General features: G+C 47.8%; 1 protein-coding gene across 1 annotated transcript; it reads right to left on the bottom strand.

Moving 5' to 3' along the window:
• Positions 1 to 1,715: 1,715 nt before the first annotated feature.
• LOC123019429 (macrophage mannose receptor 1-like) lies at positions 1,716 to 21,114 on the bottom strand. Its single transcript, XM_044422293.1, has 7 exons — positions 20,967 to 21,114; positions 19,103 to 19,210; positions 18,592 to 18,744; positions 14,246 to 14,653; positions 13,424 to 13,569; positions 9,026 to 9,138; positions 1,716 to 3,261 (listed from the first exon to the last, which is right to left on the bottom strand). The coding sequence occupies exons 1-7, from the start codon at positions 21,112 to 21,114 to the stop codon at positions 3,138 to 3,140; spliced, it is 1,200 nt and encodes a 399-aa protein (XP_044278228.1). The 3' UTR covers positions 1,716 to 3,137.
• Between the last annotated feature and the right edge of the window lie 1,318 nt (positions 21,115 to 22,432).

The following is a 22,432-nucleotide window of genomic DNA, read 5'->3' as shown; positions in this document are numbered from 1 at the left end:
AGTTCAGTGTAAGCAAGTGTAGAATCATGCCTGTTGGGGCAAAAAATCCCAACTTCAGGTATATGGTAATGGGAGCTGAAGCAGGAGCGGCTGCGCAAGAACAGGCTCTTGGGATAGTAGTGGGCAACCCAAAGACAACGTTGTCCCGGTGTCCCGCTGCTGTGCAGAAGGCTCACTCCATGCTAGGCATAATTAGGAACGGAATAGAAAGCAGAACAGCCATATCTTACCCCCCTTGAGTACATCTTGGACTGCACTTGGAATACTGCGTTCAGTTCAGGTCGCCCTACCTGAAAAAGGGCATTGTTGAGGTGGAAAAAGTGCAGAGACGGGCAACCAAAATGATCAGGGGGCAGGAGCAGCTCTCCTGTGAGGAGCAGCCACAGTAACGGAGACGGTTTAGCTTAGAGAAAGGGCGAGCAAGGGGAAACATGACAGAGGTGTTTAAAACAATGCCTGGTGCAGAGAAATTGGAGAGAGAGACATTTTCCCCCCTCCCCCGTAACACTCAAACGCAGAGTCATCCCACGAAGCTGATTGGTGAGAAATTGAGGACAGATAAAAGCAAGAACGGTGGTGCTTTGGTGCTTTCGAATTTAATTTGTTTCAGTTGTTCAAACTGCTAATCAACTTTCCCCATTGGAAATACTGGAAAGTGAATTATTCTGTTCCCAGACCCTAAACAATGCTCATTTTGATGAACCTAAACAACAAATATGCATAATTTAAGGTAAAAATAACAGAATTACATGCCAGAACTACATGCCAGAATTATTGATTAAAGCTTGAAAACAATCAATAACATACATAAATATGCACTGTATAATAAAAAATTGCATTTGCTCTACTGCATGAAGGATACGCAAGAGATGTTTTACAGCGAGCGACAACTTGGGCACACAACAGATGACATTAATGCAGCGACTGCTTTGTTTTACTGTGTAAAAAGCAGTTTGAATGTAGAAACATTGTTCAAACTTTGGAGTGATTTTATCTCGACTTTAGTGTCTGAACTCTGGCTCATTTGAGTTGCTCAAACTACGAGGCACCACTGTACTACCTCACACAATGTATAGGTAAACTATGGAATTTGATGGTCACCAGTCTGGATATCTTTGAAAATGACTGGACAGATTCACAGAGGAGGAGGCTGACAGCGGCTACATTTGGTGGCTTTGGGGTATCCAGGAGGGCACATGGTTACAATATCTCCCTTAGGGCTAGGAAGATGCTTAAAGCAAGAGCCAACTCTTAGTCGTGTCACAATTGAGGTAAATTCAGAAGCATCCTAAGAACCCGAGGATTATTCTTTGTTCACACCCTACCATTTGGTGCTTTTTTGCTTTGGAGAACCCAGCAGAGAAAGCTTGGCATGAGAAGGGGCATGCGTTGTGCACCAGTTCTAAGTCTGAGCAGCAAATGCTGTGAGATGCCCACCCTACTCAAGAGGCAGATCCAGGCAGTTTACCGGATCAACCATCTGCTGAGTGTGCAGGGCACACACTTGCTATGTGCGGAAGAGCTGCTTCCGGGCAGCAATCCTGAAGGCTCCCGACATGCTTTACCCATCTGTAAAGCAGAGACATGTCCAGCCTTGTGCAAGCTCTGCTATCCTTCAGTCTGTGACCGAAATGAAGCGGTCCTTGATTCAGTAAAGAGGCGACTATCAGGTTTCCAAGGAGAGCCCTTACCAAAGAGAGACTGAAGGCCGGATCTGGTATTAAACACTATGCATGTAACATTTATTCTATGATACAGAGGATCCAAAGGTATAAGAATGCAAGTTCAGCAATCATCAGCAGCCATATCCAGAGGCCTCATTCACACTTGCATTCATCCAGTGCTCACACGCGACCAATAGACCCTCCTCCAGCGTTGATCAAGCATTGGCAGGGAGTGTGGGCGACCAGTTGCAGCGCTGTTCTGGCACACACGGGAGCTGGAAAGCCCAGGCATTTTATGCCTCAAAGTTGACGCTATCAGCTCCGTCCAACTGGGTAGAGCAGTGAACTCCTCTGAGCAGAGCTGGCGCAGAATGTGCTGCTCTTCCTTTACCTTGGGCACACAGGCTCGTCAGATTCCATTCTCTCTCCAGATGGTCCAGGGCGGGCTTCTCTTCATCTGTTACGTTCCATTCTCCAACCACTCCTGGCTTCTCAGTTTTGCTGTGCAAAAATACCTGTGTCTCGGCCAGTCCCGTCATGCTCTTTAAGTCTCCATTTTCCTCTGATCTGAGGCCTTCAGGAACCCATGCACATTGTAACAAGCCCACTCAGATGCTGGAGCTTTTGATGCTATTTATTTATTTAGTAAACTTCTATGCCGCCCCATTCACTGAAGCCTCTAGCAGTGCAGTGCCAAGCAGATCCTGGATACGGGGGCACTGAGCAGTCCATCCCTTACCCTGCCAAAGCTGTGCCGCCTCCTGCTGGTCAGGGGAAGGGGACCTTTCTTTTCCCCCCATTTTCTCCCCCGTCCTATTGGCAACAATGGAGGAAAAATTGCTACGTGGGGGCGGGGTGGATGGCAGGAATCCTGGGACGCCACCATTGAACCCGGTAGTCCTGGATCCCGGACCATCTCCATCCCATTCTTGCAATGCCAAGTGTTAGGGCTTACCGTGAGTGGCACAGTTACGCCTCTGGACATTTCGGTGGACACGCCCCTGGGGCCTCTGGTGGTAGGGGCAAGCTGAGACACAGTTCAACAGGCTGCCTTTCTGGCAAACAACCTCTCCCCTCGAAGTTTTTACAGTGACAGAATATGCCCCAAAGAGTCCCTCTACTATTCAAAGAAGTCACATGTAACAGTTTAGAAATTCCTTGATTCAGGCATTTACAACATAATACGTCTCTGAAATAGGAAGGAATGTTGCACATTCAAATCTGACAAACTGTAAGCAGAATAACACGAGCTCATTATGCTAGTGAAATAAGCAAATCATCGCTTTTTGCGGTGTTACACAGTGTGTCCACGTGCGTGTGTGCACAAACTCAGTTTTCTTAGCTCACAAGTTTGAGTGGGAAAACCGGCTTTGCTGGCACTGGGCTCTGCACTTATGACGAAGTGAGCCGGTCAGGCATCTGTTGTAAAAGCTGGTTGCAGAAAGGCAGAGCTGATAACCTGACCCCTTTGAACTACCGCTTCCTCTCACAGATCCAGTGATAGCTCTCCTTGCAGGGGTAGTCATACCACAGACTGTTTCTCATCAAGGCACAGTTCTCAGCCTTTCCACCATTGGGCTCATTCTGACCCCAGTAACTAGAAAAATCAAAGGACAAGATGGCTTAGAACAGAATTTTCACTTAGAAAATGCTGAAAAGAAAAGTGAAGGGAAAGATCTTGTATTGCTCTAAATGTTCACTCTATAACTAAACTCACTTGAAGATGCCGCTTACTTCTATCTAGCACAGGACTTTCTACTTTGACCACAGCTAAACATTGCAATGCCTGGTGTGAGCAGATTAAAACGGACTGGAAAATGGAATAGGACAGTTTTAGTCAGACAAAATATTTTACTCTGGAAATGGTAGATTTTAAAAAAGTGTGTAGCTCTAATACTAAGGCAAAATGTAGGACAGGCAGTAGGAGGCTATAATGCAAAATCCGCTCTTTCCTTGAATACCCTCCCTGATGGGGCCCCTGACCACCTCCCAGTGAAGGCCATTCCACAGCCTAGGGGTCCCACAGGATGTGGTGGGGGGCATCAGCTCTCTAACATTATTAGAGAAAAATGTCAAAAGACAATTTTTATAGCAAAAAGAAAGAAAATGTTTGTACAGATGACAGAAGAAACACAGTTGCTAAGAACAGTTGAAAAGCAAAAGGTGACCGAAAATAAGGTCAAAATCCTGAATGCAACTCTCCAGTGAGTATCACATGGAGATGAAAAGAAGTATTACAAATGATAAGTGCAAAGAAATAGAAGTGAGCAACAAATGAAGAAAAACAAGATACTTCTTCCAGAAGATCCAAGAAATCAAAAGGAAATTCAGACCTTGCTTAGAAATGCTAAGACCAGGGTACACACTATCTGACCAGGACAAAATGAAGAGAAGAATATACAGAGGAAAAACACAGAAGAGATGAAATGATGGCAGATTCCTTCAAAGAAGAATCCTATGAGAAAGAGCCTGTAATATTGGAAAGTGAAGTGAAAGCTGTTCTAAGAGCATTTGGAAGGAACAAAGCACCCAAAGGCTGCAAAGACTAAATCAGTTCACACCTTGCAAGAATATGTCAACGAATCTGGAAAACAAAACAATGGCCCACAGACTGGAAGTATTCAGTACTTATTCCAATTTCCAAGAAAGGTGTGCAAAAGAGTGCAGCAACCATAGGACCATTGCACCAATTTCCAAAGCAAGCACAGTGATGCTCAAAGCGTTGCAAGAAAGAGCATCACCTTATACGGAGCATGAAGTGACTAGGGCTGAAGCTGGATTCCAAAAGGAAGAGGCACTTAAAATTATATCTCAAATATGTGTTGACTACAGGAGTGCACTAGATGGTGTTTAAAAGCATCTAAACTTGTAGCTGTGGGAAAATGCTGAGGGCTAGGGGCATTGTTTTGGATTGAGACTTTTGCTGCTAACAAGAAGCTTCATTTTGTGGGGAGGGGCTGGCATGCAGTTATTGCCACCAGCTCCAGGTCTTGCAAGTTTGAGAAGGCCTACCTTCAAGGTCACAGCTCATCTATGGCTGAAATTAGCTGCCTGATTTCACCTGGAAGGCAACAAGCATTTTTCTACCCTATCCTCCTCTACTGGAAGACGAAGAATCTGCTTTGGATGTTCACCTTATGTTGGTCAAGGGCTTGTGGGAGGAAACAAGGGGGATTACTACTGCTGGATGGCCTTAATTCAACCTTCACCAGAAAGGTGACCTGATCATCGGTCTTCATCTGTGAACCTGGCATCTTGACGGAGGTCCCATCCTTCTGGAAGACCTTTACCTAGGAGGGGCTAGAGAATAACTTTAGTTTGCAGCATGATTTCCAAGAATGTCTCAATTGTTTAAAAGGAGTGGCCAGGGTTTAAGGCTTTCCTAAGGTGTTTCAGGATTCTGTCTTCTTTTGGCTTTGTGCATCTGCTTATTGCTTTGTTTCCCCTTTCTTACAGTAATTCTGTTTCAAGCACATGCATGTTTTATTTCCAGATCAGCCCTCAGGATGACGTTCAGAGCCTTCCATTTTGGTCTTGCTCCTGTTGAGTGTTCTGGTCTGAGACGCAGGTGGAGGGTGTCAGTTTTGCTCCCTTATCTCCGAAAAGTTCAGAAAGGTCATCCCCCAGCATCCCTGAGGAGTAGGCGCAGTCTGTTGGGTGGCTGGTTTGCTGACTGGCCACACAGCCGGAAGCTGAGAGGTTGGGGGCAACCCTCCCCCACTTCATCCTTTCCCATCCCTACATAGCCATCATCACATTGTATGGCAGAAAATCCCTGGTTGGTTCCAGCATAGCACCAACTAGGCACATTGCATACCTAGAGCATGGAGCCTGGGCCTGAAGGAGACAGGCTCAAATCCCCACGCGGCTATGGAACTTGTAGAGCCCAGGAAGACAGTGCTTTAAATCTCTCCACCTGCTCCCCCTTTTACGCCAGAGGCAGTGAAGGAGGCATGACCTGAATCATGGAAGCCCCCCACTGCCATTGCTTGCACCTCCACACGGATCAGAGGATCTGCATCCATTCTAGAGCAGAAATCAAAAACACCACACATGGGAATGATGGGATACATTAATTTGAAGCAATGTCTATTTTAGGTCTGTGGAGACGAAATTCTGCCTCAGTCGACCACCTTGCAGGAGGGTGGGACACACGATAGCTAGCAAATGAATGCATAAAACAAGGCCACACTCATCTGCGTGCTTCCTGGGAATAACCCAGCAGAGCGCAAGAGGACCTACTTTTGATTCATATGCGTAGGCTTACGCGGCACACAGAGAAAACTTGGAGCCAATAATGGGAATGACAGACACGACATCAGGTGGTCAGAACCTGGGGAACCAGCTTGGCTACGAGAAACAGCACTGGCAGCAGAGGAGCAGCCCGAGCACTGCTGTTGCCAGCCAAATATGAGCAGCCTGGACTTGGAGGAGGCACCTTGCTCACTTGTAGCTGCAACTCTGAGTGGTCCTGGAATCGTAGACTCATGGAAGGGGCCAAGAAGGCCATCAAGTCCAACCCCCTGCTGTCGCAGGACACCATGTTACACCATCCCACCCATATGGCTATCTAGTTTCTTTTTGAGTGCCTCTAGTGTGGGAGAGCCCACCACTTCTCCAGGCAGCTGGTTCCACTGCCGTATTTCTCTGGCAGTGAGGAAGCTTTTCTTGAATCTGGGTTGTCACAACTTGAATTGATTATCTGGTGTCCTACTCTCTGGCATTGGCAAGAAGAGATCTTGACCTTCCTCTTTGAGGTACTTATAGAAGGATATCATGTCCCCCCTCAGGCTTCTTTTCCCAAGGCTGAACATGCCTAGTTCTCTCAGTCTCTCCTCATAGGACAGTGTTTCCAAACCCTGGATCATTTTTGTTGCCCTCCACTGGACTCTTTCTAATTTACCTGCATCTTTCTTAAATCTTGTTGCCCAGAACTGGGCACTGTATTCCAGGTGAGGTCTGACTGGTATATAGGGGAACTATTACTTCTCATGATTTGGAAGTAATACTTCTGTTAATGCATCCCAAAATAGCATTTGCCCTTTTGGTGGCTGCATGGCATTGTTGGCTCATGCTTAGCCTATTGTCCACAATTACTCCAAGATTGTCATCCATGCATTTGCACATTGTGAAGCCCTCTGTTGAAAACCTCTGTCGCTGAGGACCTGGAGGTAGGAACCCTCCACTATCACAGCCCAAGATGGTTCTCACTTCTTCCGTCAATTTCTTGACACTGCTGCACATAATCTCAGAACTGAAGAAAACCCTCTATGATCATTAGAGACTGAAATGAGGATGCTGGGTGAGTTTATGTGTAAATACACAAATGACCACTTGAAGAACTGCAGTTACAGGTAAGTAACCCATCTTTCTTTTTCCTCTGGCCTCTGGGCCTCACCTACATGGGTGAGTAGCAAGCTGACTTACCAAAGGTGGGTTGGTGTTACTGCTGAAGCACCACCAAAAGGACTGCATGGCCAAAGAAGCATTCAGCTCCAGCCCTGGCAACCAGTTTGTAGTGCCTGATGAAAGTTGGTGTCTCAATGCAACACAGTTCTGGAAGTGGAAGACCTTTTCCAAACATCAGTGATGTAGCCACTGCCTGGACAGAATGGGGTCAGAAAGGACCCAAGGGCTGGAGACATGGTCGCTCAGAGGGCAGTTCAGCATGCCCCAAGGAGAGAACTTCAGGATGGCGGCAGCCAGCCCTTTCATGGGCCTTCGTAGCAAAAGAACGGGTGGTGTGATTTATGAAATTGTACAAGATTTGTACAATACCAATTCACAGTGGACATCCAAGCAATAAAGAGTAGATTTTACCTTTGAGGAAGGTGAAGGAAAGAAAGCTGGCATAATGATATCCTGATTTAAGAGATTATTTTAAGAAAAAAGGCAACATTGGGTCAGAGTACCACCTGATGAATAAGAATGTCAGGTAAAGCAGATCTATCTGCAATGAGCAAAGTTCACTTAACCCAGTTGCAGAAGACTGCCTTAGCTGTCTTCCGGGAAAGTCATGTAAGAGCAATAGTGGCTAGTGCTCCGAATGACTTTTTTTTTCCAATTTATATCCTGTCTTTTTCCCACAAAGGGCTCAAGGCAGCTTGCATCTCCTCCTCGCCCACAACAACAACCCTGTGAGGTAGGTTGGGCTGAGAGTCTGTGACTGGCCCAAAGTCACCCAGTTGGCTCCATGGCCGAGTGGGGACTTGAACCTGGATCACCTAAGTCCCAGTCCCGTGCTCTTAACCACTACACCACACTGGCTCTCATGCTTGGCAGTCAAGCATGCAGATAAGCTCCATGCCTTGGCCAGTTCTTGAACTGGAGCGGCTACTTCATTAGGGTCTTTACCTTTCACATGCAGGCACAGAACTGAGACTGATGCTAAGTGGGAAAATAGATGAACAGGGAGAACTCATAGCTATGGACACTGCTCTGGATTGAACCCATGAAGAGTCACAAAACTGTAGGAGGAGACCCATTTGTAAGCATGCTGGTCCTGGTTTGCCAGCTTGCATCATGTAACCTCCAAACAGTCTCTGGAATCCAAACAGGAGTATTTACCAAATCCTCCATGCTGTCATGGGAAAACTTGGCCTGGTATTGGGAGGTATGGAATCTACAGCAAGTGAACATACTCCCCAGCGCAGTTAAAGAAGTTTAAAAGGGTACCGGCAGGAAGAGGACAATTCATCTACTTGCTAAGATATTGGTAAGGAAAGAAAAAGGTAGGAAAGCACAGAAAATGATAAAGGGACGCACCCCCTAGACTCAATCCCTGCCTTGCTGTGGAAAAAAACAGTATCTGCTGCCTCTGCTTGAGCAAACAAGTCTATCTATCTGTGTCCCCTTGAGGTCATCAAATACTGTAATTTCAGCTGAAGTCACGCACAAGGAGCTTGTCCACCCCTGCCAAGGGAACCTCCATTGGACCAATATGACAAGGCCCGCCCAGTGATAGAACCTGAGCATGAGATAGTGGAGAGGGCAGAATCACATGCCACTGGCTCCAAACCAGGATGGCTGGCTATGTCAGGACTGGCCATCAGCTTGGGGTCCTTGCTTCCAGGATGAGCACATGTGTCATCCCAAGATCACAAAATGCCAAACTTGCATAAAAAAGCAAGCCAATAGAAATAAAAGCAGACAGGAAGAAACAGTAAGAAAGGAAGCTACAATAAATCTCAGTGCATAAAGGAAGGATAAAACAAGGGAGAAAGTTGTCTGTGAAGCTGCCACAGTGGAACTGAAAAGAGAACTGAGGGACTCAGAGGGAAGCTGCTTGTGACGGGTGCACTGGGGGTGGAGGGGTTCCCACTATACAAGAGACGGCGAAGGGGAGCATCATCGTGACATACCTGCTGTCGGGTCCCATGCGCGTTCCATCCACCCATGTCCAGTCACTTTCAAGCACCTGGTCAATAAGGCCAATCCAACAGGAACGCGTTTGAGAGAGGGCTGCAATGTGATCCTGAGCCAGGCAAAATTAATTTCAAAAGAGCAGCTGTTTTAGTCTGTTCCAGTGAAAAAGGCAAAGGCACTTCAGAAACTAACACAGTCTGTTTTTTATTTGTTAAATATTTATATTTATTTTTAATTGAATTTATAATCCACTCAACCGGTAGTCCAGCAGGACTCTCTATGTGGATTTGCAGCACACATGAAAACAAAACAAGCAGTGGCAATAAAAAAATTATACACAACATAATCAACAATAAACAAGCATCATGATAAACACAAACCATGACTATCTGTAATTAATGTGTGGTAACATATATAACATACAATATACAGCTGAGAGTTTAACCTGAGACTTAAAAATTACAAGATGAAATCTAAAACACACCAACATTTAATTCCAAGTAAAAATTAATAAATTATACAGAACTAAAACTAATGATTAAAAAAAATCCGGAGAATAAAATTGTTTTCACCTGGCGCTGAAAGGTTTGCAAAGAAGGTACCAGGAGAGCTGCTGTTGGCAGGGTGTTCCATAAATGGGGTGCAGCCACTGAGAAACCCCTCTTCTGCTTGCCATCCTCCTTGCCTCCTTGGGGGATGGCTCCTTCAGAAGGGCCTTAAAACCCAATCTTAGGGGTCAGGTTGGTACATATGGGAGCAGGCAGTCCTTCAAGGATCCTGATCCCCAGCCATTTAGCATCTTATAAGTTAGAACAAGCACCTTGAATTGGGGTTGCCACCTTCAAATGGCAACCAGTGAAGCGGATATAATATTGGGGTGATGTGGGCATGCAGACTCGCTCGCATCAGCAGTCGTGCTGCTTTGCTTTGCACCAGTTGAAGTTTCTGGACTGTCTTCGAGGGCAGTCCCAGGGGAAGCCCATTACAATAGTCCAATCAAGAGGTTACCAAAGCATGGATGACTGTGGCAAGGCTCTGTCTATCCAGGTAGGGCCGAAGTTGGTAAATAAATTGTAGTTGAAAGAAGGTGCTCCTGGCCACAAAGTCCACCTGAGACTCATGTGATAATTGTGGGTCCAGGAGCACCCCCCAAGCTATGGACTCTGCCCTTCAGGAGGAGTGTGACCCCCCCCCCTTCCAGGACAGGCCCCCTATGGGCAACAGCTCTTCCATCTTATCTGGATTGAGTTTCAACTTATTAGCCCTCATCCAGTCCATTATTAAGCTCAGGCAGTGATTCAGAATGGAAATCACTTCACCTGGGATGAAAATGAGATGTAGAGCTGGGTGTCATCAGCCTACTGATGTCACCTCAGTCCCCACCTCTGAATGACCTCACCCAGCAGTTGCATGTACATGTTAAACAGCATGGGGGACAGTACAGAGCCCTGAGGAACCCCATAGCGCAACCACTATGGGGCAGAGCAACCATCCCCCAGCACCGTCTTCTGGACAACTCCCAGCCAAGCCAACCTGTCCAGAAGGACTCCTTGGTCAATGCTGCTGAAACCTGCCAAAAGGTCTCGGAGAACCAACAGGGTTGCACTCCCTCTTTCCCTCTCCCCAGCAAAGGTCATCCCACAGAGCAACCAACATTGTCTCTGTCCTGAACCCTGGCCTAAAATCCAATTGAAAAGGATCTAGATCGTCTGTTTCATCCAAGAGTAGCTGGAACTGCATGGCCACCACCCATAAAGCACCTTGCCCAAAAATGGGATGTTCACAACTGAATCTTTTGTAACCACCAGGACTTGGACTTCAATAATATAGCAGTGGAATCTGGTGAGGCATCCAGAATGCAGTCTGGTGTAGCTGTTTTGGATTAGTTTCAGTTAGTACAGCTGGAGAATGTTGACAAAGTGCTTGGACAGGTTCATGCAACTATATCTGTAGTGGAGCCTTGCCTCTCTTGGTTAATAAAAGCCAGTAGGGAGGGAAGTGATTAATACTTCTTTCTGAGCAAGAGTGGCCCCTGGCAACCTGAGACAAGGGGTGGTGAGACCACTCCTGAAGAAACCCTCCCTGGACTCAGAAGAACTCAACAGTTTTAGGCCAGTGGCAAACATCCCCATCCTGGGCAAGGTTCTTGAGCAGGTGGTGGCCAACCAGCTCCAGGCACTCTTGGATGAGATTTTCAGGAGCCATTTCAGCTAAAGTTCAGGCCTGGTTTTGGCACGGAGACAGCTTTTTCTGCCCTGTATGATGACCTATGCTGGGAGAAAGACGGAAAGAATGTGATCCTGTTGGTTGTCCTGGACCTCTCAGCAGCGTTTGATACCTGCAGCTGTGGTATCCTTCTGGGGTGTGAGAGGCACTGTATTGCAGGGATTCCACTCCTGCTTGGATGGTAGGCTCCAGAAGGTTGTGCTTGGGGGATATTGCTCTAACCCCCCCCCCCCCTGGATCCTCCAGTATGGGGTTCCTCAGGGGTCAGTCTTGTCCCCCATGTTATTTAACATCTACATGAAACTTCTGGGTGATGTTATCCGGAATTTTGGAATGTGTTGTCATCAATATGCTGATGACACACAACTCTATCTCTCTATCTCACCTCCACAGCAGGCGAGGCTGTGGATGCGCTGAGCCGGTGCCTGGCTGCAACAGTGGACTGGATGAGGGCTAACAAACTGAAGCTCAGTCCAGACAAGACTGAGATGCTGTTGGTGGGTGGTTCTTCTGACCAGGTGGAGGGAATTCGACTTGTTCTAGATGGGGTTGCACTCTCCTTGAAGGAGCAGAATTGCAGCTTGTGGGTGCTTCTTGAGCGTCTTTGTTACTGGAGGCCCAGGTGGCTTCGGTGGCTAGGAGTGCCTTACACCAGCTTTGGCTGGTGACTCAGCTATGCCCCTATCTGGACAGATAGCTTGTTATGAGTGATCTATGCTCTGGTAATCTGTAAGTTAGACTACTGCAATGCACTCTACATGGGGCTGTCCTTGAAGGCTGTTCAGGAGCTGAAGCATGTGCAAAATGCAGCAGCCAGGTTAATAATAAAGATCAGATGGTCTGATCATTTAATACCAATTCTGGCCTGCTTGCACTGGCTGTCTGTATGCTCTTGAGCCCAATTCAAGGTGTTGCTTTTGACCTTTAAAGCCTTATACAGCTTGGGACCGTGATTCCAGACAGAACGCCTCTCCTGACGGCTGTCTACCCGGATGCTACAATAACTTTCTGGGACCTTTCTCTGCCATCTTTGAGGGAGGCTTGGATAGTGGCAATAAGGAGAAGAGCCTTTTCAGTGGTGGCCACCCAGTGATGGAATGAGCTCTCCACTGAGGCCCACCTGACACCAACTTTACTATCTTCTCGGCACCAGGTAAAGACTGTCCTCTGTTGCAGGGAATTTAATTAGTTGCTGGGGCCTGCTTGTTGTTAGTCAGGATTTCATAGGGTCTTCTCAATGTATAATTTTGTTTTTTCTATTTGAACTTTGGCTTTAAATTTTGTATTGCTGATTTTTATGAAGATTAAATATGTTTTAATGGTATATTTTCTATTGTGTTTTAATATGTTGTTGCAACCCCCCCAGAGAGCTTCAGTACTGGGTACTATTGAAATTAAATAAACAAACAAACATTCCCCTCCCATTGCTCCCAGTGGTGACCAATAAGCTATGCTCACTCCAGAGCTGATGTCCCCTTTCCCCTGTTCCTGTGGGGATAGGAGCAATGTCCCAGTTCTTCACTCTGCTCTCGCAAGACCTCCTTTTTGCTGCCTCTACCATTAGAGTTCTGATGTGAGAGGAAGCAAGGTATATAATGCAACTAGCTTTGGAAACAGCTAAAATTCCCACAGAAAGCATTTCATTCTTAATATTTTCTGTCTTAAACTCATTTTCCACTTCCAACAAACAGAAGCATTCCAGGTGAGAGAGAAGCACTCCTCTACCATGGCCAAGTATCTTGCAATAACAAGCCCTGAACTACAATGTGGACTTTGGACTCACCTGGGAGTCACATAAATTGTAGCAGAGCCATCGACCCAGCTCTGGACACAAATACAGGAGAGATCGCTTGGGCAGTTGTCAACTGTGACCCCCTGTAAGAGTCCCTCTGGGGAGGGCAGTGGGCAGCACTTAAGACCTCAACCGTCTACTGTATTTGGAGGCCCTCCTGATCCTCTGGGCCTACTGGGCTTCCACCTCAAGGTTCTGCCTTGGCAGCGCCACTGCCATGATTCTCTAGAGCAGCCCAGCATTACTGGCAAGGAGCAATGCCCGTATGCTCAGAGGCTACTTTATTCCCAAGAGAGCAATGTGAGGGCCAGCAGTGTATCTGTGGAGGACTGCGAGGGCCAGGCTGTGGGGGTCTGACTGCTCTGGCTTTACCCACCTTTTCCTTTGCACTGTTGATCACCAGCAGGTGAGACCCCATGGAGGTGCATGACTGGTTGGCCACATCCCAGGGTCCTGGAGAGTGTGAGAGGAAGTAATAGCTGCCCTGGAAAGACGTCCAGTCCCTGACAAAGGGGGGGCAAGCTGCAATAAAGAGAGAAAACCCGGTCACCTCCTTAGTGCTGATTCAGACTTAACATTTACTTGTTTTTTGCAGCAGTAGGGAAAGTCATGTGCAAACTGTCCTTATTAGCTGGAATACCAGATCCAGTCAGGAATAGCCTATCTCTGCCACTAGGCAAAACAGTGTCCCCCTCTCTTCCCCACATGGATGCACAGCAACCACCAATGAAGAATTTGGCCAAGGCGGTGCCGGCGGGGGGGGGGGGGGGGGGGGCGCACAGGGGGGGGCAGGGGGGCACAGGGAGCGAGGTGCCGGCTTGCTCATGAGGAGATCATTTTCTCTGGGTCCAAACGACCCCCTCGCGAGCGAGCTGCACACGCACCCAGTAGTGCAAAACCTGTGGGGCGGGCCGGTTAAAAGGGCATGGTGGACTGGATCCAGACCGCGGGCCTTAGTTTGAGGATCCACACTCCAGGGTTTTGCTTTATTTGTGAAGAAGTGACACAATTGTGCAACAGGTTAAGTTGGGTATCTATAAGCTTGTAGTGCTGTGATATACCACAACTTTCAACCCTAAGAGCCTCCTTTCATTTTAATGTGTATCTCCTAGGAAGTCCACATAAACTTTATTCTGGAAAGGACGTACAGTAAGCAGTGTGCAAGCACAACTTATGATAAGTAACAAAACCTCCATACATTGCTGGGTCTCACTGTTACAGACGCTATTGCGGGTCTGGTAGACGAGCCAGCGACTCCAAAGTCCCTTGCCACTGTATAGCATCACCACATCTTGGGCACTGTTGCCATAGTTGAAATACAGATCCTTGCCCTCAAGGGCCAACAGATTGTCCTCACGACACTCCCAGTGTTGAAGGGAGCTCCGTGCATAGCAGGGCTTCAGGTGGAGAGCTGTTTTGCTTTTTGCCCCACTGGCTGCCACACAGAGCTGCGAGGCCACATGACGGAGGAGGCCCCCAGAGAGCCACTGAAAATGCTGCGCTTGAACCCGAGGGTCACAGGGAGCACCTTTGAGGAACTTGGACTCTTGCGCAGTAGCCACACAAATGTTGAGATTCTCATTGTATAGCAAGAAGGAGCTCAGGTCTGGAATGTTGAACACAAGGCCACAGGAGCCAGGAGGAGCCATTGAGGGGAGGGGCAAGAGAGGTGGAGGGGAAGAGAAAGAGAGAGGAACTTAATTTGTGCCCACCACCTCCGAACAAGAAGGACCACAAGTGCAAGGTTGTCTAGACTGAGGTCACCATGGAAGATTATTCTGAAGAGCAACATTAATTTTTGATAATATTTGTACAGAGGTTCTGTGATTGCCAATTCTGTCTTACTGGGATTTCCAGTCACAGAACCTCAGAGGAACATGTTTACAGAGCCCTCTCTTCATGCTGTCTCCTTGCATGGCCCGGACTGGGGATGTAGTTTATGTGCAGGCCCACACCCCTCTACCTGGTTTAGCCCTACACACAAGCAGGCAGGCACCTGAATAAGGCTAATATTCTGCAAGTATTCAGACTGTCAGCAAATACCTGCTCAATATTCAACATGAGAAATGGCAGAGGAAGTATTCTGAGAAAGAAACTCTTTTCAGTTACATTCAGTGCTTTTTTTGTAAAAAAAAAAAAAAAAAGGTGCCAGAACTCACGTCGCCGGCAGTAAGCGCACGATCACACACACCAATCGCAAGCAGAGCAGCGGAGCAGCGTCCCAAGCTGAGAGCAGCGCCCTCACTAGCTCACTATCAGAGAGCAGATAGCAGACACAAAAGCAGCCTGCAGGCACTATGTTAATGATGTTTGCTGCTGATCTGCTACGATTCAAAATCACTTCGTAAAATCCATTGGAAAAAAAGGTGCTGGAACACTGTTCCAGTGTGTTCTATGACAAAAAAAGCCCTGGTTATATTCATATCCATCAAGCTGATCTGGAGGAAAGGCTTGCAAAACTGTTGGTAGCTTGCTAGAGTAGCATTCTTCCTTCATGTCCTGTTCCTTTCTGAGGTTATGTGATTTGAATGATTGAATGTGCATAACAATCAGCACATTTACCACACTACAAGGAGGACAGTGCATAAATCTCCATCAGCGGGGGCGGGGGGGGAGGATTTGGATATCTCAATCACTTACGTACATTCTTCAGTGCTTGAGGCAACACACATACTCCAACTGCATTTTGTACGTTCTCTGAGCTTTACACCTATTCCTTGGGTGATACAAATAGTCTCCAGAGGTTGAGATCTGTGCATATCTGTACAGGCAATAGGCATATTCTCAAAGACTATGCCTCACGGTGCCTGTTATGATTTGGGTACCTGCCTAAGCCTTTCCTGTTTTTATGTAACCTCGGAGAAGTGTGTTGTAACAAATTGTTGAAGTGGACAGTGTTTCATTTGGGTGAAAGTAAACCTAGGTCTTTTGCAAGATAACATGTTCCATCTCACCCTTCAAACGTTCCGTCATTTCCTTCGCCAGCAGTAAGACTTCACGACCTTTCCCGACCACGGAGAACTCCCAGTCCTCATGGGGCTGCATTGTGACTCCTGTCCCAGAAAGGCCTTTCCAAAAGGCTGGGTGGCAAAGTGGGTGTCGTTGCCTCTGGAGACCTGCCTTTGCTTCGACCACCCCTGAGGATACCGTCGCCTGCCACCCATACCAGGTGCGCATCCTTCGGTGCGATGGACACATGGGGTTCTGGGCCAGTGTGCGCTTGGTGGGTGCAGGCTGGGGAGGTAAGCGAGGCTAATGCGCCGCACACTGATGAGGACCGTAGAACATAAGACTCATCTGCAGAACAGCGCAGAGCCTGGACCCGCCTAATCAACACAGTCTTCTTGTAGAGAAGTCTGGGCACTGAAGTGCTCTGAAAGGCAGAGGATTTTCCAGAACCTACATGACGTAGGTTCCCAGGATTCCAGGAAGAATTCCATGGGGCTATTTTAGTACATGAGGTAGAAAATCCCATAGTTGCCTGTTCTCCCATGGCAGCGGGAATGCAACAATGATGCGGTCAGTAACCAGCGCTGGCTACCCTTTACAGTGCCCACAACCTGCTGCTCAAGGCGACTGCCTCGCACTGCCTCATGGTAGGGCTGGCCCCACAGCAGGTTGTCCTCCTTCAGCACCAAAGACGCTCACCAGGCTGGCTGTTCTCAGAATACATTTGCCCCAGAGGTGCAGCCTTTTAGAATCTGTATAAGCACAGAGAGATAATGTGATGCTAGGCAGCTTTTCTTATATTTATATTATATTATATTATATTATATTATATTATATTATTATATTCTCACATACATATTCTCAGTCATCACACCTCACCTTTGGAATTCTCTTCCCAGGGAGGTGTCACTGGCACCCACTTTATCTTGCTTTCGGCACCAAGTCAACACTTTGTTGTATAGCATCTGTTTTTAGATTGGATTATTGGTTTGCTGCTGGTTTATTGTTATATTGTTTATTGTTACTGGGCATATTGTGTTTCTGTTCCTCCTCTTTCCTATTTATATGGTTGCATTTATTTTGTATTTTAATTTTATTATGTCTTATAATCTTACTATCTCTTATGACTTATGGTTTGTTGTTATTTATTTTTATCTGTATTTTAAATATTGCACTGTGAGCCGCCCAGAGAGCCTTTGGTGGCATACAAATGTGTGTGTGTGTGTGTGTGTGTGTGTGTGTGTGTGTGTGTGTGTGTGAGAGAGAGAGAGAGAGAGAGAGAGAGAGAGAGAGAGAGAGAGAGAGAGAGAGAGAGAGAGAGAGGTAAACACAAACACCCCTCAGAAAGAATTGCAGATTGAAGGATGGGCATTGGAGGATGGAGACTGAAGGATGGGCTATCTACACAGCAGCATTTGCTAAAAAGCACTAAAGAAAGGGGCTGCCTATCGCTGCCTTGTAATGTGGGGTGAGGGAGAGTCATCTCCATGCCTGATTCACCAGGTGAAAAGTCCGTATACATATGAAAGTGTAAATCATTGTAGTGATCCATCTTTCTTTTGGGAAAAACAGATTAAATCAAGGTAAGCAAAGCTACAGCTCATCCCAAGATTCAGTGCTGCTACTGGGGACAGGTGCCGACTCACAGCAATAAGCATGCTTCAGTGTGTTGTACAGACTCCAATGCACTTGGAATGATGGCAGGAAATAACCAACAGTGACAAGTCCATTGCAAGTTAGAGGCCCTGGGGGAAGAGCGCAGCCAGAGAGGAAAATGCATTAGCTACTGTGCAGACATGATAGTGCAGAGACGATGCCTCAGCCATGCATAAAGCAGGTCCTCGTGTCTAGAACCATGGTATTCATTTGAATTCTGTTGCGCAACTCCCCCCACCTGAGTATCTGGAAAACATGCAGCACTTGGAGCCATCGTCCCTTTGGCCAAATCAACCCACCCAGACCGCCTTCATGGCACATGTTACGGAAAGGGATCTCCCTAACAGTGGGTCCTCCTGCTGTTCCCTCTAGGTCAGTCTGGTTTGAAGGGAAGAAGATGGGGTGCTCCACTTCAGGGAACATAGGAAGTTGCCTTACACTGCGTCAGCTTTTGCTCCTCTTGCTCAATTGTATTTGCATGGGCAGGTAGCGGCCCTTCAGGGTTTCATCCAGGGGTGTGTCCCAGCCCCAGGTCATTCTGCTTGCTTGCAGGTCCCTTACCACTGTGGGACAACCCTGCATCTAGGGCTGGACTCAGATTTAGTCATACTTAGCACAGACTCACTGGACTTAGTGGAAATGCATTTAGAAACATAGAAACAGAGAGAGTCAGAAGGGGTCTCCCGGGCCATCTAGTCTGACCCCCGGCTCCAGCCGGCTCCCCTCACGACATGCCCACCATGTGCATGTCTAGCCTATCCTTGAACACCCGCACCGATGGGGCCTCAATGACCTCTCGTGGAAGCCCATTTAACATTGACTCAAACTGCACCGTTAGAGGAGAAAAAAGAAGACACTAAAACATCAGCATTTCTGAATAAGTCCTGGTTTTACCTGATCACAGCCTCGCTTAGCCCAGGATGAGAGAGTTGCATGTACCTGCGGGAGAGGAAGTGGGACTCTGCCTGCTCAATGGAGACTTGCAGGGCACGGTTCCCAGGGCCAGCAGCAACACGTTGAGGGACACCGATGCAGCCAGCAGAGCAGCAGCAGCTATGATCACCACCGTGCGTGTGCAAGGGGGCTTCCCGGCTGGGAAGAGAAGAGAGTCATTCTCCCTGTTCCTGTTCCCCCAGCCCTGTAGCGGCTGCCACCCCCATCCTAGTGGCACCATCTGTGCATATGTTTCAACTCTGTTAATGGCTGCTTTCCAGCTTTATGCATTAACAAAACACAACAAATGAAGATCTTGAGGTTGTTGGCTGGAAAGAACATTTGTGAGGCCTGCTTAGCAACAGGGCTATAGGATTATCCATGCATAGCTTGCTGATATAATCCTTCCTCAGGCCTCTTGCTGATGGTCAGCTACCTAAGAAATGGCCCGTAGACAATGTGTGTGTGAGAACCCTGTAGCAACTTCAGATCCACCAAAAGATCAGCTCCCATATACCTGAAGACCACAATGCAGACACCTGCTGTGTTTGCATCCCTTCCACACTGGGGGCAGGATCAGCAGTCTCATAGACACCCTCCTCTTCTGGCTTCTCCTTGGTGCCTGCTGGGAGGAAAGGAGGATGAGGAAGGTGGCTTGGACTGTGTTTGTGGGCTGGGTGGGGAGTTACTGGTATCGTCGTGTGAGTGTCTCCATGCACAAGGGTTCTGGGGCTTTCAAGCTGAAGTGCAGTGGCATCGGTGCAGAGCAGAGCAAGGCTTCGCTCCATCTCCAGGCTTCACTCAACACGATCTGTTCTAGGTGAGGAATCCCTCTTTCCCAGCGCATCCTGTTTGTAGCAGGCCTGTAGATGTGCTGCCTGCCATCTGGGTGCCGCTGGCACAGATTAGGATGGGGTGATTGAAAATACCGTTTCATTTTGAAATGATTTTTATTTATAACCCATTCTTCAGTGCTCCTATACTCAGGGTACCTCACATGGCAAGAACATAACCAATGCATAGCGGAGGAAACATTTGATACAGGGGCAGTATTCCTGATCGGAAGCTGTGCACCTGCTCCCCTGCTGACTCTAGTAGATGGTGATTTTAGTATTGATTACATGTACGCATACCCTGCTTCCTTTTCCTTGCATGAGGAACCCATGGTGGCATATACATATAAAGGTAAAGGTTTTCCCTTGACGTTACGTCCAGTCATGCCTGACTCTAGGGGGCAGTGCTCATCTCCGTTTCCTAGCCGAGGGAGCCGGCGTTTGTCCGCAGACAGTCTCCGTGGTCATGTGGCCGGCATGACTAAACACCGAAGTGCACAGAACGCTGTTACCTGCCCATCGAAGTGGTACCTTTTATCTACTTGCATTTGCATGCTTTCGAACTGCAAGGTTGGCAGGAGCTGGGACGGAGCAACGGGAACTCACCCCGTTGTGTAGATTCGAACCGGCGACCTTTCGATCTACCAGCCCAGCAGCATAGCGGTTTAAACCACTGCTCCACCTGCAGTCCCGGTGGCATATATAAACCACCTCTAAACACAACAACCCTGTGAGGTAGGTTAAGTTGATAGTCACTGACTGGCCCAAATGGCTGACTGCAGACTAGAGCCCGGGTCACTGGAGCTGGAGTCCCAGCCCAACATTGCTTCAGGCTTTCCTGTGCAAATAAACCTTGCTGGGGTGACTGGCTGAGAAGCCCTTTCCATGTGAATTTCCCTTTCAGGCATTCTTTGCTGCAATCCATCCTTGTGGAGGGGTGGGAAGCTACAATGGAGGGGAATCACCCACCATCTGGCTCTTTGTGGGCCTGATGATAGCAGGAAAATATCGCCTGGATACCCAAGACCCCTGGAATCATGTGGGTACTTCTGGAGCGTGCCCTACGCTTTCCCTGCCTGGGGATGAGATTGCGGGGGGGGGGGGGTGATGCGTTTAGCAAGATTTCAGCCTCCCGGTTGGAGGAGGCTGCTAAGAGAACTCCCAGCGCTCTCTGCTAGAGAGGTAACTGGGATACCTTCACCCTGAAGGAGGGGGCCTTCAGACCAACAGAGCCTAGTTAGTCTGTGATGGATCAGAAGCTCCCCATCCAAGTCCTAATTTGATATGGCTTCAGCTGGCTTCAGGATGGGACTCTAAGAGGGGAGGCCACCAGCCGGAGATTACCAGGACTCCAGGCCACTGACCCCTCCAGTATCAGCTCACACTACCGGGGGATGGGTCTATAAGGCAGTCAAGCTGGGGTGGGAAGGGGAAGGCAAAATAGTGGTGGGTCACATAGGATGCCAAGCAGGAGGGGTGGACTAAAATGGCTGGTTGACCCATTCAGGAGCCAGACTGGTGGCCTGCACAGCACTCCTCCTGACTCACCTGGGCCTAAGTGGTGGAGACCCTCCTCATCTTTTGTGGTGCAGGATCGCTCCCTGCATGTGGGGCGATCCTGCAGGGAACCAAGCTGCTGCACTTGGTTAGGGGTATCTCTATAATCCAGAAGATCCTGGTGTCTGTTCCCAAGCATCAAGTGGGGTGAAACACATGCCCTGTGATGTAGGCAGTCCTTGGCCACTGCTGGTTGCTCAGTTGCTCTGGGATGCTTACATGTGGGGTTGAGTGTTGCAAGTGCCTCTTCCTTTTCCTCTGCTACGATCACAGCATGCAAGTAGACCATTTCTCCCCATTTCCCTTCATGGACTCAAACTCACATCTCCTGCTCCCCAAATCTTTGCAACTTTCTGTTTGAAATTTCATAACTTTCATCCCCCCAGTAGAAATAACACCCCAAAATTCTTCCAGTTCTGTCAAGAAATAAAAAATATAGGTGTCCCCTTAACAACAACAAAATATGAAAAGTACCACGCACAGATTCCCGAACCAGTTTGTCCATAGTTTCACCGCCTTTGCTCACTCAGAAGGGGCTGCTAAAGCTGTGGATTTCATCAGTCCGTCAAAAGGTAAGTAAAACTACTCGTTCATTTTTCTGTGACAGCCAATGGGGAGAAATACAAGACTGGATTCACACGTCACAGCAGGCAGTCCTGCATGCTCACTATGGTTAGCAATTTTTTACCTCAATGTGCCTGAGCAGCCTTATGCTGAGAACTCTCCTCCCTCCTGGATCTCCATCGTTCTCAGTCCTTCAGGCAGTACTCAGAAGACGCCATGGGGAGGAATGCAATGCCTCTATTGGACAGCCACAGTTGCAAGCCCAGTTCAGCTCGCTACACCTGTCAAGCAGTCTCTGCTGTGCAAACAGGGCTCATGGTCTGAGGTGCAACAGAAAGGACGAGGACACGACCTTCAAAAAGCAACTTGCCAGTGTTTCCAAGAAGAACAACGTAGCCATCACAGGGGACTTCAGTTTCCCTGATATATGCTGGGAGAGAATTTCTGTCAAACTGGGTCCCTCCAAGAGGTTCCAGACATGTGTTGCCAACAACCTCCTCCAGGAGGAGGAAGGAACAAGAGGATCAGCTATTCTTGATGTAATACTAACAGGGATGGCCTGATGGGCAAAACAGCAGCCATGGGAACTCTGGGGGAAAGTGACCACGCAATAGCTGAACTCTCAATTATAAAGAAGACACAGGTTAACTGCAGCCAAACACATACCCTGGATTTCAAGAAAGCCAGCTTTAACGAACTCAGAAAAATGATAAGTGAAGTGCATGGCAATACACCCTTAAGGGAAAAGGCGTTCAAGAGGGGTGGGAAATCTTGAAAGAAAAAAAGGTTCCCCAAGCACAATTACGAACAATTCCAATAAGAAAAAGGCATAGAAGACAACAGAGGAAGTCCACATGGCTCCACAAAAGTTCAGTAACATCCTGCAAGAAAAG

The sequence above is a fragment of the Varanus komodoensis genome, unplaced genomic scaffold, assembly GCF_004798865.1.
Source record: "Varanus komodoensis strain SLA01 unplaced genomic scaffold, ASM479886v1 scaffold124, whole genome shotgun sequence".
NCBI lineage: Eukaryota > Metazoa > Chordata > Lepidosauria > Squamata > Varanidae > Varanus > Varanus komodoensis.
The sequence above is the reverse complement of the archived record's forward strand: the minus strand, read 5'-3'. Positions and strand labels throughout refer to the sequence as shown.